The sequence below is a fragment of the Podarcis liolepis genome, assembly GCF_965112155.1.
Source record: "Podarcis liolepis genome assembly, chromosome: 17".
Taxonomy (NCBI): Eukaryota; Metazoa; Chordata; class Lepidosauria; order Squamata; family Lacertidae; genus Podarcis; species Podarcis liolepis.
The window spans coordinates 25,512,970-25,528,023 of record NC_139571.1 but is presented as its reverse complement, the minus strand read 5'-3'; the positions used below and the strand labels follow the sequence as shown (position 1 = coordinate 25,528,023).

At 41.8% G+C, this 15,054-nt stretch overlaps 1 protein-coding gene across 20 annotated transcripts in view; it reads left to right on the top strand.

Moving 5' to 3' along the window:
* Positions 1 to 15,054, top strand: part of NFIB (nuclear factor I B) — a 299,659-nt gene that overhangs the window by 256,755 nt on the left and 27,850 nt on the right. For 7 of the 20 annotated variants that reach the window (XM_083482277.1, XM_083482264.1, XM_083482283.1 and 4 more), the window contains exons 9-10: positions 6,957 to 7,122; positions 10,858 to 10,940. The exons of 6 other annotated variants lie outside the window; for them this stretch is intronic. In XM_083482277.1, coding sequence (XP_083338403.1) covers positions 6,957 to 7,122; positions 10,858 to 10,940 — 249 coding nt within the window. The remainder of the gene's footprint in view (positions 1 to 6,956; positions 7,123 to 10,857; positions 10,941 to 15,054) is intronic. 7 more of the 20 variants (XM_083482278.1, XM_083482274.1, XM_083482265.1 and 4 more) reach the window with 2 other exon arrangements.

Here is a 15,054-nt window from a genome sequence, read left to right as displayed (position 1 = left end):
TCACGCAAACCTGAATATTTGGAGGGGGAGGGAGCACCCGAAGAAACCCATATCATTCCAGAGGACCGCTGGGTGTGTGGGGCGACTTTGGTGGGGCAAAGGGAATTGGTAGAGGGTACGGTGCAGGATGCATACGCCCAGGACAAACTCAGGGATCTCAGGAGGGAGGAAGACAAATCCGGTGGTTTTGAGGAGAGAAACGGGGCATTGTATTATAAGGGAGCGTTATATATACCTGAAGGGGAATTGAGGGAGAAGGTACTCAAGCAGCTGCACGATAGCCCCACAGCAGGGCATTTTGGGCAACACAAGACCATGTGGCTGGTTACCAGGGAATTTTGGTGGCCCAAGGTCAGGGAAGATGTGCGGGAGTATGTGAGAGGGTGTGAACAATGCCAAAGAGCCAAGGGGGAGAGGCGGGCGCCGGCTGGTTTATTAGAACCACTGCCCACACCTGAAAGACCGGGGGAAGCAGTGGCAATAGATTTCATGACTGATCTGCCAAGGTCTAGAGGGAAAACAGCCATCATGGTTGTAGTAGACCTGTTAACTAAAATGGCCCACTTTATAGCCTGCTCACATGCGGTCACAGCAGAAGAAACAGCCAAATTGTTTGTAGAGAATGTGTTTCGGTTGCATGGCGCCCCCTTGAGGGTGGTTTCAGACCGAGGGAAACAATTTACTTCCAGGTTCTGGAGGAAGCTCATGAGCTTACTGCATGTAGAGGTTAATTTTTCAACGGCCCGTCATCCAGAAACCAACGGGCAGGCGGAAAGAGCAAATGGGGTTCTCCAACAATATTTGAGGTGTTATGTTAATGACAGAGAGAATGATTGGGTGGAGAAGCTGGCGTTGGCAGAATTTGCCTACAACAATGCAGAGAACGTGTCCACGGGGATGAGCCCCTTTTTGGCTAATCACGGGTGCCATCCCAGAGCCTTCCCAGGGGGGGAGGGGGAGAACTGGAGCGTTCCAGCTGCAGAACAGTTCGTTGAAGAAATGGAAGCGATCCATCGCCAGCTCCAACTCAACTTAAACAGGGCTAAGGAGGAATATAAGAGGCAGGCAGACAAAAACCGAAGGGAAGGTGAAAGCATCAGGGTGGGGGACCAGGTGTGGCTGTCAACCCAAGGGTTGCCGTTCAAAGGAGGTTGTAAGAAATTAAGACCCAAAAGGCTGGGTCCGTTTGAAGTCATGCAGCAGGTCAATCCAGTGGCTTTCAGGCTCCGGTTACCGAACCACATGAAGCTGCACCCAGTTTTTCACAGGTCGTTGCTGTCACCGTATAGAGGAGACAGTGAAGGGAGGGTCACTAGGGGACCAACAATGGAGGAGAAGGAACACAGCTACCATGTAGCGGAGATCCTCGATTCCAGGTGGAAGGGAGATCAAGTAGAGTATTTGGTAATGTGGGAAGGGGAACCGGAGTCGGAAAACACCTGGGTTAGGGCAGAGGATGTCAATGACGAAGTTTTAATAGAGACTTTTCATCAGAGGTTCCCACGTAAACCTCAGCCTGTAGCGAGGTTCCGAAGGGAATACTTTGCTACCACCGACGAGGAAGAGGAGTTGGAGGGGTTCCCAGATTCTGAAGAGGAAGAGGATTCAGCGAGCCAGGACGACGATCGATGGAGGGAATTGTTCGAGACGTCGGAAGATGAGGAAGATTCGTTTCGGGGTTTTAGCCCTTCACCTCCCAGGGGAGAGGAATTGGGAGGGGGTGAGGGGGGCCCTGGAGGGGAGGTGGATGTCAGGGAACTGCCATCGGAGCATCAGGTGGTGGAGGGACTCAGGGAGGAAGAAAGAGACTCAACAGCTGAAGCAGGGACCAGCAGGGGGAGGAGTGGTTCTCTGAGGGAATGCGAGCAGGAGGGAGGGCTCAGGGAAGCTTCCAGCGAGAACAGTGGGGAGGTATCTGAGTCTCCCATAGGGAGACCCACACCTCGCCGGAAACTGTCACGCCGTGAGTCCAGGAGACGCGTTTCCGTTAAGGAGCTCCTTTGCTGGAAACGCTTCCGCAGACAGCCACTGTCGGACTCTACTAGTGACTAGAGCGGACATGTCTGAGGAGCTCCGTCACACACGGAGGTTTGTGGGGTCGCACAAACTCTGAGGGAGCACGTTTTTACGCACAAGCAGCTAATCAATCCCTAACACATATGGTCCTTAAGAGTCATTTGGAAGCAATCCTGCTTAATGGGATCTTGAAGGGCTTGAGTGTTCATTTTGCGCCTTGGTTTCCTTCCTTGAAGCCTGCGTTGAGGTATAATCTTGATAGCCATTATGGAACATATTAATCAGTGATCTGTTCGGCACTTGTCATAGCTTTGGTAAGGAGCACATTACGGCAGTCTTAAGGTCGGACAATTACATATTCTAAGAGGTGCCAGTGGTTCAACGAAGGGTGCCTCCATGATGTTTTTAATTTATTGTTCTCGAAAGAGTGTGTTGGTAATAACAAGGTTGTGCGCTGCACATATAGTCAAAAGTAAGATTCTATTCTGGTTGCTGTTGCCAATTCCTTCTTTCCCAATAGTCCCAGAACACGGATCGAAATCGCGCCCAACTCTTGCATTAAAATCACCCAGAGACCGGTAGATTGTTATCTGCTGTGGCCTTCATCCACCTTCACAGCTGTTATAACATACCTCTTGTTATCTTCCGCCTGTTCTGCCGTTGAGGACTTCTTGGATCATTCTTTGTCTAGCTCCTTCTCTTTGACCTTACCACCTTGGGTGACCCTGCTGGGAGTACGAGACTCCCAACGGCTTCACTCACAAGGGTCATAGGAACGTGCAAGCCCACTCATCATGACAAGGTGAGACGAACCCAATTAATAGAAGATGTGCCTGCCTTACACACTTCAGTAATGCTGTTTTCATCACTGTTTTGCTTGCTGTAGCTTTGCAATGTTGCTCTGAAAATATCCCATGTTGCTGTTTTATTCAGTAACAAATACTGTAAATTTAAAAACTACGTATACCCAAGATTTCATTCTAATAATATTCAGTTGCAACGAGGCATGGGGCCTCCATACCATAGCACCTCTCACTGTTCAATTTTCTGTGTCTCATCATAACCTCTGCAGTCAATACACAACCTGTTTGTGTTGCTGTTTTGACGCTAAGTTCATAAATCAAACATGTGCAGACAGGTGGCTTGGTGGCTGCTCACCAACTTTGGGATAAATTTATTCCCAAGGGACACCAGTTCCTGATGCTTTTTCCAAGATACAAGTGATTTGTTTATTTATTTTAAACTTGAGATGAACACTTCGCATCTGTGAATATGGATTGGTTTGTTTTTGCTGTACTTTTCAGCCCCCACTGTCATTAATACTTTTCATTAAAGTCACTTCTTTTTACCATTGTGTTTCTGTTACAGTCATACCTCGGGTTACAGATGCTTCAGGTTGCGTTTTTCGGGTTACGGACCACTGAAACCTGGAATTACTGGAACGGGTTACTTCCAGGTTTTGGTGGTTGCACATACACAGAAGCGCTAAATCGCGCTTTGCGCAGGCACAGAAGCACCGAATCGCTACCCGCACAGATCACGTTCACAACCCGAGCATCCACTGTTATATTAGTAAGAATATACTAATATGCTTTCATATGCTTTCATTTTCTGGAACTTTCAACGAGAAAATGCTGTGAATACCTAGATTTAGATTGCCCCAAACATTTGGGAACAGCTAATTAAAGCCTTAGAAATCACCCAAATAGTTATACTGTCGTACCTTGGAAGTCAAACGGAATCCATTCAGAAAACATTTGGAAACCAAAGCACAGCTTCAGATTGGCTACAGGAAACTCTCCTGCAGCCAACTGGAAGCCGCAGAAGCCCCGTCGCACATTCAGCTTCCAAAAATAGTTCGCAAACCAGAACAGTCACTTCTGGGTTTACGGCATTCAGGAGCCAAAACATTTGAGAGCTAAGCTGTTCGAAAACCAAGGTATGACTATATTAACTAATGCATTAACTTAAGGAGAAGGCCATAGCTCAGTGGGAGAGCCATCTGTGTTTCATGCAGAAGTCACTTCAAGGAATATCTTATGCCTGAAATCCTGGACAGCTGCTGCTTTCCAGTACTAAGCTAGATAGATCAGTGGTCCAACGCAGTATAAGGCATTTTCTAATTTAAGGGTATGGCAAGTGTGACATCTTGCCCCTGCAATTGAGAGGGCCATGGCCATGTGATGTCAGCATGCCCCACGACATGCTTGTGCCATGCACATATGACGTGAGAACACCCCGCAGTGTACATGTAATATCTGCCGGAAAATTTTGAGGGGGCTTGGCCCCTTCCTTGATAATTTTGGGGGGCCCTCAGCCCCCCCAGCCCTCCCTAGATGGTGGCCCTGGGGTATAGTGTATTTGTCTCAGCAAATTTAGCAGGAAAATATTAGTACACATTTCTTCTTCTTCCTTCTTCTTCTTCCTTCTTCTTCTTCTTCTTCTTCTTCTTCTTCTTCTTCTTCTTCTTCTTCTAGTAATTTGGATTCGTTTTTGTTTTCTAAGTGCTTTTTTGGGGGGGAAATGTTTGTTTGGTGTAGTGGTTAAGAGCGGTAGTCTTGTAATCTGGGGAACCGGGTTCGAGTCTCCGCTCCTCCACATGCAGCTGCTGGGTGACCTTGGGCCAGTCACACTTCTGTGAAGTCTCTCAGCCCCACTCACCTCACAGAGTGTTTGTTGTGGGGGAGGAAGGGAAAGGAGAATGTTAGCCGCTTTGAGACTCCTGAAGGGGAGCGAAAGGCGGGATATCAAATCCAAACTCTTCTTCTTCTTCTAGATGGCAACCCATAGCAAATAAAGAGAAACTGGATGTTTATAACCAACAGCATGAACTGTGGGGCTACTCCTATCGTGGAGAAAGCTTAAATGTGACTTGCAAATAGTCTGTTGTTGTGTCCAAGAAAAAGAAGACAGCTGAACTGTGTGCATGAAATTCTGTGTATGTGCACACTCACATATGTGTGCATGTGTTTATTTATAAATGATCTCTCTTCCAGCTGGTAGCAAAAATGGGCTTAGGTTTTCTGCAGCGACTTCTTCCCATCAGGATTATGTTTGCTCGTATCTGGTTCCTGTGTCATGTCCAGTCATTATATACAATTCTTGATCTAGCCACTTTTCTGCTTTCTGAACGCCACTTGATTAGTTAGTGCATTTTCCAGTGAGCTATCTAGGTTTTAGGCATTTTACAATTATATTTCAGTAACCTTTTGATGCAAATAGCTGAAGCAATCAGTTATGAAATTGGTCTGATTACTAGAGAAGTGAAAAGAAATTGGAGGGCAGAGGAAGCGGTGTGTTCATTTTATATCTGAATTGTTTCGGCTGTTTGCTACATAGCAAAATAAGCATGCAGATTTCCACCTTCCAAACACTCTCTAGTTATCAGCCCAATTTTAGTTTTAGACCTGTTTCCTTCTCCACTTAATGAATTTACGTTTAGTTAATCTAGAGGGCACTTCTAGACAACCTGTGTATTGAGCATTCATCCTGATTTGTTTGTAGGGAGATCAGATGAAAGTTGTTTCTTTAATGAGCACTCATTCTGTTATGTTTACAGACAAGTTAGATTATGTTGTGTTAAGGCAAATGTTATCTCACAGTTTCGAGTGCATTTTCCTGCCACTTCCCTTATTGCAAACAGTTAAATCTTTTTTTTTGGGGGGGGGAGTAGATTTATTGCGCAAGGCCTCCCAATCAACCCAAATTGCACAATCTGAATTTGCCAACTTTTGACTGAATCCTACCCCAAAATAGTGGGAGTCTGGAAGCACCTCTAGAATTTTACTATTGCCGTTGCATATCTAAACATAGGTAATATTTGATACTTACTCAGGATCACTTGCCGTGATCTGAATAAAAAGTGTGCGAGGAATTATTAAACTCACAATCTGCACTGTTTAATTTCAAATACATTGTTAGAAACATTTTGAGGGAATGTCTAAGATACATATTGAGGGAATTCTTTGTGATGCCCACCACCCCATGCTAGATAAATAAATAAACAAACACATAATATGTGTGGCCTCCTTAAACCCTTTAGAATTATTCAGGCATGAAGTATAACAGGGGGAAATAGTCATTTATTTTGATTCATATTCTGCTCTACCGCATAAGATTTCAGGGCAGTTCACAGAATAAAATACAGAATAAAAACAAGTACATAAGTAAAGCAAAACGGTGGGGGGGGGGGACAATAACCCTCCCTTCCCACAGAGACATTTAAAAGGCTGAAGAATATTAAGCAGCCAAAGGTCTGGTTAAAGAGGAACATTTCTACCTGTCGCCCAAAAATATATAATGAAGGGACCAAGCGAACATCCCTGGGGAGAGCATTCCACAAATGGGGAGCCACGATAGAGAAGGCCCTGTTCTTGTGTTGCCACCCTCTGGACCTCAATTTGTACTGTTTTTTTAAATAATAATAATAATAAAAAACAATAACAACATCAGTAGCACTTCAGTCAGATAGAATAATGACCATCACTAGTGAGTTTCTAATAAGGTAAATAGGCTCTTAGAAATATTACCTTCATGAGGATCACAAATCCCTAAATCTTCTTTCCTTTGCAGAGATAAGAATAAGAATAATTACTATTACTTATACCCCAACAGAATTTAAAGCACAATCAAACATTAAAAACTTCCCTAAACAGGACTGCCTTCAGATGTCTTCTAAAAGTCAGATAGTTGTTTATTTCCTTGACATCTGATGGGAGGGCGTTCCACAGGGCGGGCGCCACCACCGAGAAGGCCCTCTGCCTGGTTCCCTGTAACCTAGCTTTTCTCAGGGAGGGAACCACCAGAAGGCCCTCGGCGCTGGATATAGATATCAAAGTGACACACGACAGCATTGGGGTTCTGGAAAACCCTAAAGTAGATCGCTCTCTTGAGCATTACATGTATATTTCACAAGGCGTTCTTCTGGTTTTGTTTTGTAGCCTAACAACAGTGGTCAAGTAGTAGGGAAAATGCCTGGCCATTTTACTCCAGTTTTGGCACCCTCTCCCCATCACAGTACGGTGCGGCCTGTGACCCTGACCATGACAGACACTAAACCCATCATTACATCCACTGAAGGTGAGGCATCTTCACCTACAGCAACCAGTAAGTATTTTTCTAGGAAACAAACGCTGTCCATCAAAAATAAATAAATCAAAACCATTTCAAGTTAAGGCCAATATAGGTGCCTTTTCCTCCTATTTGACCAGGCAGATGCTCAAAGTCTGATAATAAAGGACATTGACAAGACATTTACTCTGTACAGTTATAATAACTCAAGTTACTGTATGACATTTGTGACACGGCAATCACAATCTCAGGGCAGGAAATCAAATTAATCTGAGCATCAATTGCCAGGAGAGAATGAAAGCTTGATTATTAATTTAAAGATGGACATTCTCGTGACATTGAGAAGCATACTCGGATTGGAAGCTTTTTAAATTTGCCAACACCTGGAATCCAAAAAGGGAGTGAGACAGACAGGAAAGAAAGAGATTCATCTGATTCCTCCCAAGTGAGCTTTCATCCAAAACATACTTAATCAGACACATGATCCTCAATTAACCTAAGCATTTTAATTCATTAGAGATGATACTGAAAAATCTATGTTAGTTAACTATAACGAGAGTATCAAAGTTTTGCATTTGCTAATTCGCTATGTTGAGTACCGTGGGTTGTATCCAGCTACACAATTGCACACATGGAACAACTTTCACATGTGCAGTGGGATCTCGCCTCCTCATGCAGCCCCCCTCCAGTTGCTCTGGGGGTTCTCCCAAACCTCTGGAGCAGATGTTGGAGGGCGTGGACGAAAGTAAGGTGAGTAGAAGTTCCACACGTGTAATGATTTAGTTGAATACAAGCCCATATAATTACCCTATAGCCTTCAATGGAATTGCAGACATAGACATGCAGGGCCTATCAACTGTTAGAGCCACTTCTCAGGAATACAGCAGCCACAAGGAGAGGCCTGGGAACTTCTATATGCCATGGTAGCCACCCAGTTGCTGCAATTAAGTGGTCGCCAGTTAGGTTGTCCCCGTTGAATGAAATGCTCCTGGCACCAGTGTCCGCCAGGAATGTGTGGTTAGTGGCATGAGTATTTTGCACACAGGCCAAGCCATGCATTATTTGCTTACATTATGGATGTCACATGAAGTCCCCACTACCTCAAAGTGCATCTTGGCAGTTTCCATGTTACTGTTCTAACACATCGTGGTTCTACATTAACCTCCACGTTAGTCTGAAATTCAACATTGCAACTGTAATAAAAACACCACACAGACAGACACATACATACCCTTTCACTAACTGAAAATTATTGTTGCAATCATGTAATGACAAGTGACTTCTTTACCTAGAGACTGGTTTCAAATTAAAATTTCTTAAATGTCAATATCCCACATATACTTAAACACGTATGGTTCCATCTACATACGATGTGAGGACAGTAGCAAAATTTCTATTAGCTTAGATAAATCTAGACTGCTGCCCTTTTGTATAATGTCCATTTCATCTGACCACATCAAGATAGAGCAGAGTATAAAATAATGGAGTCTATAATCCTGTATACAAGGGACCCCCAGGCATAGGGAGGTATATAAATTCAATAAAAAATAAAAAATAAAATGTACCTGGTATTAAATCCCATTGAACTCAGCAGGGTTTTTGAGTGGACTTTCATCGGATTGCACTGTTAGCAGAAGCAGAAGTCATTACCTACTAATTAATGAATTACTGTATTTTTCCGTGTATAAGACTAGGGTTTTTTTACCCCAAAATTAGGGTTAAAATTGGGGCTCGTCTTATACACGGGTAGTGCTAAGGGGTGTTTTCTTAATTTGGAGCCCCCCAAAATAGGGCACGTCTTATACATGGGAGCGTCTTATACACTGAAAAATACAGCAATTAATAGTGTTGTAATCTCTTCTGATTTCTTAAGCGTGCACAATTCTTGAACAGTAAAGAAGTTTTTAATTATCTATTCTTATTCTACCCTTAAGAATGGAATGAAACTAGAGCTTCAGATTTGACTCTGAGTATTAGTTGTTTCATTATATCTCATGTGCCTTCCAAGCAATATGGCACTAGTTAAGCAGTCACGAAATATTAAAAGCTTAAATAGTGTTTAAAGACGCAAGGGAACCCATCACATATACATCACAGGTGCATTTCTTTCAGGATCATACTTTAGGTCTTTGAGAAAGGATATGATTAACACATGGCGAACATTGTGTTAGCAACATTCCCTTTGTGCATAAAGAGCAAAGGTATGCACAAATGGATTCCATTTGTGCATGAAAATTGCATTTATTTCAACATTAAATATTAAAGCAGTTTTACATATCTAAAATGTATTACTGGCTGTGAATAGATGGTTCTTTAATCTTAACATTTCACCAGGAAAAAAATGTAAAAGATTTGATCACTTCTATTTAAGCCTTGTTAAAAACTACATAGAATAATACGCACCATGGAAGAATTTCTTCTATGCATCTGGGACTGGCTGATCTATAATACTTTCCAAAGAGATGCTTTCAATTTTATTTTTAATGAATTAGAATTGGCCAAAAGATAAAAGTGTCACCAAAATGTGACATTAAGATAATTCACAGTGCTGTTACCTATTCCTAGTTATATATCTTTATCCTAATCAGTGTGTACCAAAGCTGATTTAAATGGCTTTACACAGCATTTCACAAGTAAAAACTACTTTTGCTGAAATTATATGGAATAACACGTGTTCCTCCTTCATAGAAATATCACTTTACATGTAAACATGTAATCCATTTTTTATGGTGATTATTCAGTAAAATGTTCTTTTAAAAGGAAATAAATAAGACGCCATTTGCTTGTTTGTTTTAAATAGAAATATAATACCATTTAAATCGATCCTTTAGTGCTTATCTATTTGTTCTTTAGGCCATTGGCAGTAGGAAGTTAAGATCACCTTACTATGAAATTGATTCAGGTAATGTAGATATTTTCAAACTAGGAGTCAGAGTAAAACAACCCACTTCTTTTGACACAATCAGAAGTTAATGACTTTCAGTCAACACACAACTATTTTCAATTCAAAAGGTAACCTACAGTGGAAAGGTGAATCATTCCATTAACCACACACATGGGGAAAAAATGTTTTAGTAGCTTCTACATTATAGGTCAGTTTTCTAGAACTTACACTAAATACATTTGCTCCACAGTTTTCCGGTGTACAAAGCGCGAACATTTTAAATACAGTATTCGTATAATAAGTAGATGCTGCTTATATTAACTTCCAGAAGAGGGATTCCTATATCTCCCTTTAGAAAAGGGGGGGGGAGACACCTTTTATGCCTCATTTAAAAAAATAGCCTTAGCCAGGGCTTTTAATCAGCTGGAACTCAGTGGAACTCAGTTCCAGCACCTCTCAGGTAGGAGCTATTGCCATTCTAAGAGAACAAGGGAGACATTCCCTCTTTTTCTAGGAAAAATAGCACTGGCCTTAGCTCGGTTATGTTCTAAATCTGAGTGGTACTACAAATAAAAACCTCATTCTACTGTAGCAAATTGTTAGTCTCTGAATTTTGTTGTTTATGTGACTGCATTGAATGAGCATCTGGCTTCACATCTCTGGTAAAAAAACACACAGCAAACTTGTATCATGTAGAGAAATTGTCACTGGCAAGGAAGGTGGCCCTGCCTTCATTCAGATTCCATTGAAGTCCATAGGTGTTATAAAACTCTAGCCCTTAGTCAAATTCGTTCTTCGTAACTCTGAATTTCTCGTGTTTAAATTATACAGGGTAGAAATGGATAGGTGTCTATCTTCATCAATCTGTTTTGTTCTTCCTTAATCAGCCTACACAGCCTCAGGCACATCCCAAGCCAATCGATATGTGGGACTAAGTCCAAGAGACCCTTCTTTTCTACACCAACAACAGGTGGGCAAGTTTCACATAGGTATAAACAGAAAAAAGATGAGTATTTGCAATAAGTCCCTGCATCCATGTCGCCATTGACCTTAAAACTAGAACAGGATGAGTACCCTTAAACAAAACCTATTTGTATTGCAATATTTGGATAACTACAAGATGCTTTCGTAGGGTTCTGTAAAGGCTTTTCCACGGTGAATCTTTCAGTTACGTTATTTCTAAACTCCTGGAAGTTGAATCTATATAAATGCCTCTGTGAAGAAGCAGTACTACTAGTCAGAATTAAGTAGGATTAAGCAATACAATAGTTGATTCTCCAGCTATCTGATATCGTTTGATATTTGAACGTATACATTTATAGTTTCGAAAGAATAACAATACAATAAAATTCAATTGCAGAACATCATCATTCCTAGATTAATACATTCGGAGTGTATTGTTGATTTTACTGTGACACAAGTTCCTTTTTGTTCCAATTTCTTTTACATCATTTACATTTCAAGTAGCATTTTAGATTTCACACCTCATTGATGCTGTAAATTTAATGAAAATAAATTGTTCGTCCAAAATGACAGCTGAGATTAATAGTGGCTAATAAAACAACCCAGCCCACCATCAATTAATAGTAGGGGCATGCAATACTGCCATACTGCTAGTTAGGCATAGAAGAAAACTAAATTCTGAAGCGTCAGAATTAAAATGTGCTTCATGATGATGCAAGAGGCTGTTTTTACAACTTACACAGTTCTGAAGCCTAATGTTGCCTATGCATACATTCTTTGTATGGTGATACAGTTAGACTGTTGCATCTGGAAATTGCACCTTAACCACCGAGGCCCGAGTGGCATTATACATATACCTTATGCAGAATTCAGTGAAACTTCACACATAATAGCTGATGCACAACAAAGGCTTTCTTGTTCTTTACCAGTGAGACTTCACTGAAAACATCTGCAAAGAGAAAATACCAAATAATGATTGGCTATTTCAAACCAACTATTTAAAGTTTCTGATATTATGCTTATAATTCAACCCGTATGCAGTCCCTTGATTTTATGTACATACTTTCCTTTCTAAACAAAAAAACACACACTCTTTCCTACACTGGATTTAAGAAATCTAATGGAACTGCAGTATTGACTTTCTTTAAGCTATGTTAGGCTGCAGTCCAAACCCTGATCTTTGCTGCTTGAGAGGATTAGGATTTTGCTTGCTACCAGCACCAGAGTTCATGCTGGCAGAATGAAACATAAGGCCCCCTCAAACAGAATGTTAAAAGGGCCAGCCATGTATGTATCTTCTGTGTCTTGAGTCAGTTAGTTCTTCGGAGACCATTTGGCCTCGCTTTGCTGCGCCAGCTTCTGGATGGCGCAGCAAAACTGAAGAAGAAAAACCACACTCCCCAATTTTGCACCCTATGTGGCACAAGCTGGCAGCGCTCCAATATGTCCCAGTCCCTCGTTAGGACTGTTTTGCCCTTCCATCTATTAAGAAAGGGAGCAAAACGATTCCACATTCCTTGGTACTCTCTAGCAATCTTAAAAATATATGCAAATAAGCTCATCACAGATTGGCAGTCCTCATGCTACAAACTCCATGTTTGCTTAATACGTTTTCTGATTTATTTATTTATTTTTAAAAATGGTCTTTTTCATAGATTGGGTTGTATACGACTGTGTCCCTCTATCAGTGGAAGGCTCTTTGACAAAGCATTAATTTTGTTGGCTTTCATAATCAGAAAGGGTGTGTATGTGTGATGTGTGTGAGTTTTGCATATCACCCTTTTGTAAATGCAAATTGCAGAGTCAGCTGTTTCAAAAGTACCCCAGCCCTCCAGAGCAGATTTTGGGGTTCAGCAGGAGGTTGCAGAGGGCATGTGGTGTTAACAAAAATAGTATCCCACCCCTTTCCACTCAAGTGAAATTTTGCCCGATAAAAAAGAATTCCACTGGTAGAGGCACACAACGAGATACAATTCAATATCAAGACATTAAGAAAATGCTATAAATGTGTCTGTATCTTCATGCAGAAATATATTCCTGTAAGGTAAAGTTAGGAGAAAGAGCTGGAGAGTTTCATAAAGTATTACTCTTTAATGGGTATGAATTTGTTGAGAGTTGAAAAAGCCCATTACAGTGGTACCTTGGTTCCTGAACGGCTTGGCTCCCGAACAAATTGGAACAAAATAAGTGTTCCGATTTGCGAATGTTTTTCAGAAGCTGAACATCTGACGCAGCTTCCACAGCTTCTGATTGAGTGCAGAAAGCTCCTTTAGGCAATCGGAAGCCGTGTCTTGGTTTTTCCAGTGGTTTCAGAAATCAAACGGACTCCCGGAATGGATTAAGTTCGAGAACCAAGGTTCCACTGTATAGATCCTAGACCCAGGCAATCATCTATTTGCACAGTACAGGAATAGGCTCCCTGTTTTACCTTCCACCAGGCTCCTAAAATAGCTTGTGATGTGAACATGCCACTTGGAATCCCATATGCGCAATGGTCTGATTTTTACCATCTCTTTAAGGTGGGATGAATGTGCAGATTAGAGGTTTTATGTAGGAAACTGGTTACATCACATTAGGTGCATATAGGTGGAGGGGCCCCCATTCCCACCCTACCACACAGATGGATCATCAGGTAAGTATGTGAACTGGGGCAATAGCCCCCTGCAATCCCAAATATTCTTCATTGTGTAGAATGAGAGCTTGGAATATTTTCTTTTTATTATTATTTAAATGTAACTGCAGTTGGAGAGGAGATGTGAGGTAGTAAAAAAATAGTGAAACGGTATTTTGCCATTTCCTCCCCCCCCCCCCATTCTGTAATTAATTATATGTTTAGGTGTACTTTTGTGTACAACTTTTTGCCCCAGTATATGATAATGGTCACAAACACAGTGACTATATAGGAATAAACAAATGCATGGAGGATAGGTCTATTAAGAGCTGCTGTTCAGAAGCAGTTTAGTACTGAGTACTAGAGGCTGTCAACAAACTATAGGGAACAAGGATGCCAACTCTATGGAGCTGAGGTGTCTTCTCCCCCCAAAAAAATATCTGCTGGGAGGGGTCTGGGCCATCTCATTGTTAAGGGGCTGAGTTCAGGGTGGCTTCAGTGGCTGGCTCCTCCTGAGCGCAAGGGAGGAGGAGCTACTGGCAATTGAAACTGCTGCCCTGGGCTCTGCGCTCAGCCTCCTCCCAGCGCATGATGTCACACACCCATGGCAAGCACCTGTGAAAGGGACTGACCTTGGCTATCCTGACTTCTTTGCGAGTTTCAGGTTGAACATTGCTAAATGCAACAAGTGAAAGGATCATGGTCTAATCTATGAAAACACCATATTTTTCAGTGTATAAGATGCCCCCATGTATAAGATACCCCCTTACTTTTGGGGACCCCAAATTTAGAAAATGGGCACATGCACTATCCGTGTATAAGATGCGCCCAGATCTTTAACCTTATTTTAAAGTAAAAAAATGAAACCTGGTCTTATACACGGAAAAGTACGGCAATTCTTGGGTTCTTAAACATACTTAATTAGGAAATAGGTTACATTTGTGGCTGCTTTGTAGAAATAAGATGCTGCAATTAGAAAGCTATAGGCATATTTAAAAAATAGGATTACCAACTGCAGTCATACCTTGGATCCCAAACGCCTTGTGAGTCGAACATTTTGGCCCCCGAACACTGCAAACCCAGGAGTGAATTCCAGTTTGCAAAATTTATTTGGAACCCAGACATCTAATCCAGCTTCCGATTGGCTGCAGGAACTTCTTGCAGCCAATTGGAAGCCATGGCTTGGTTTCCGAACGTTTTGGAAGTTGAACGGACTTCTGGAACGGATTCCGTTCAGCTTCCGAGGTATGACTGTACTTATTTGATATATGGCTCTTACTCCTAAAAATGTCTCGGAAATGACAATGCATATAATGTTATTGTCTTGTGTGTGATGGGGCAAGGTAAAGCACACATGCAGAAATTGCCTAAATTACTTGGACAGAGTAAAGGTTATGCTTTGGTAAGGCAGAAATAAGATTGATTTACTGTGTCCTTTCATTACTTTACAACAATTTAAAAGAGACCACTTTTCCTGTGGCAGGTCCTAAATGCATTTGGTTTAAAGTAG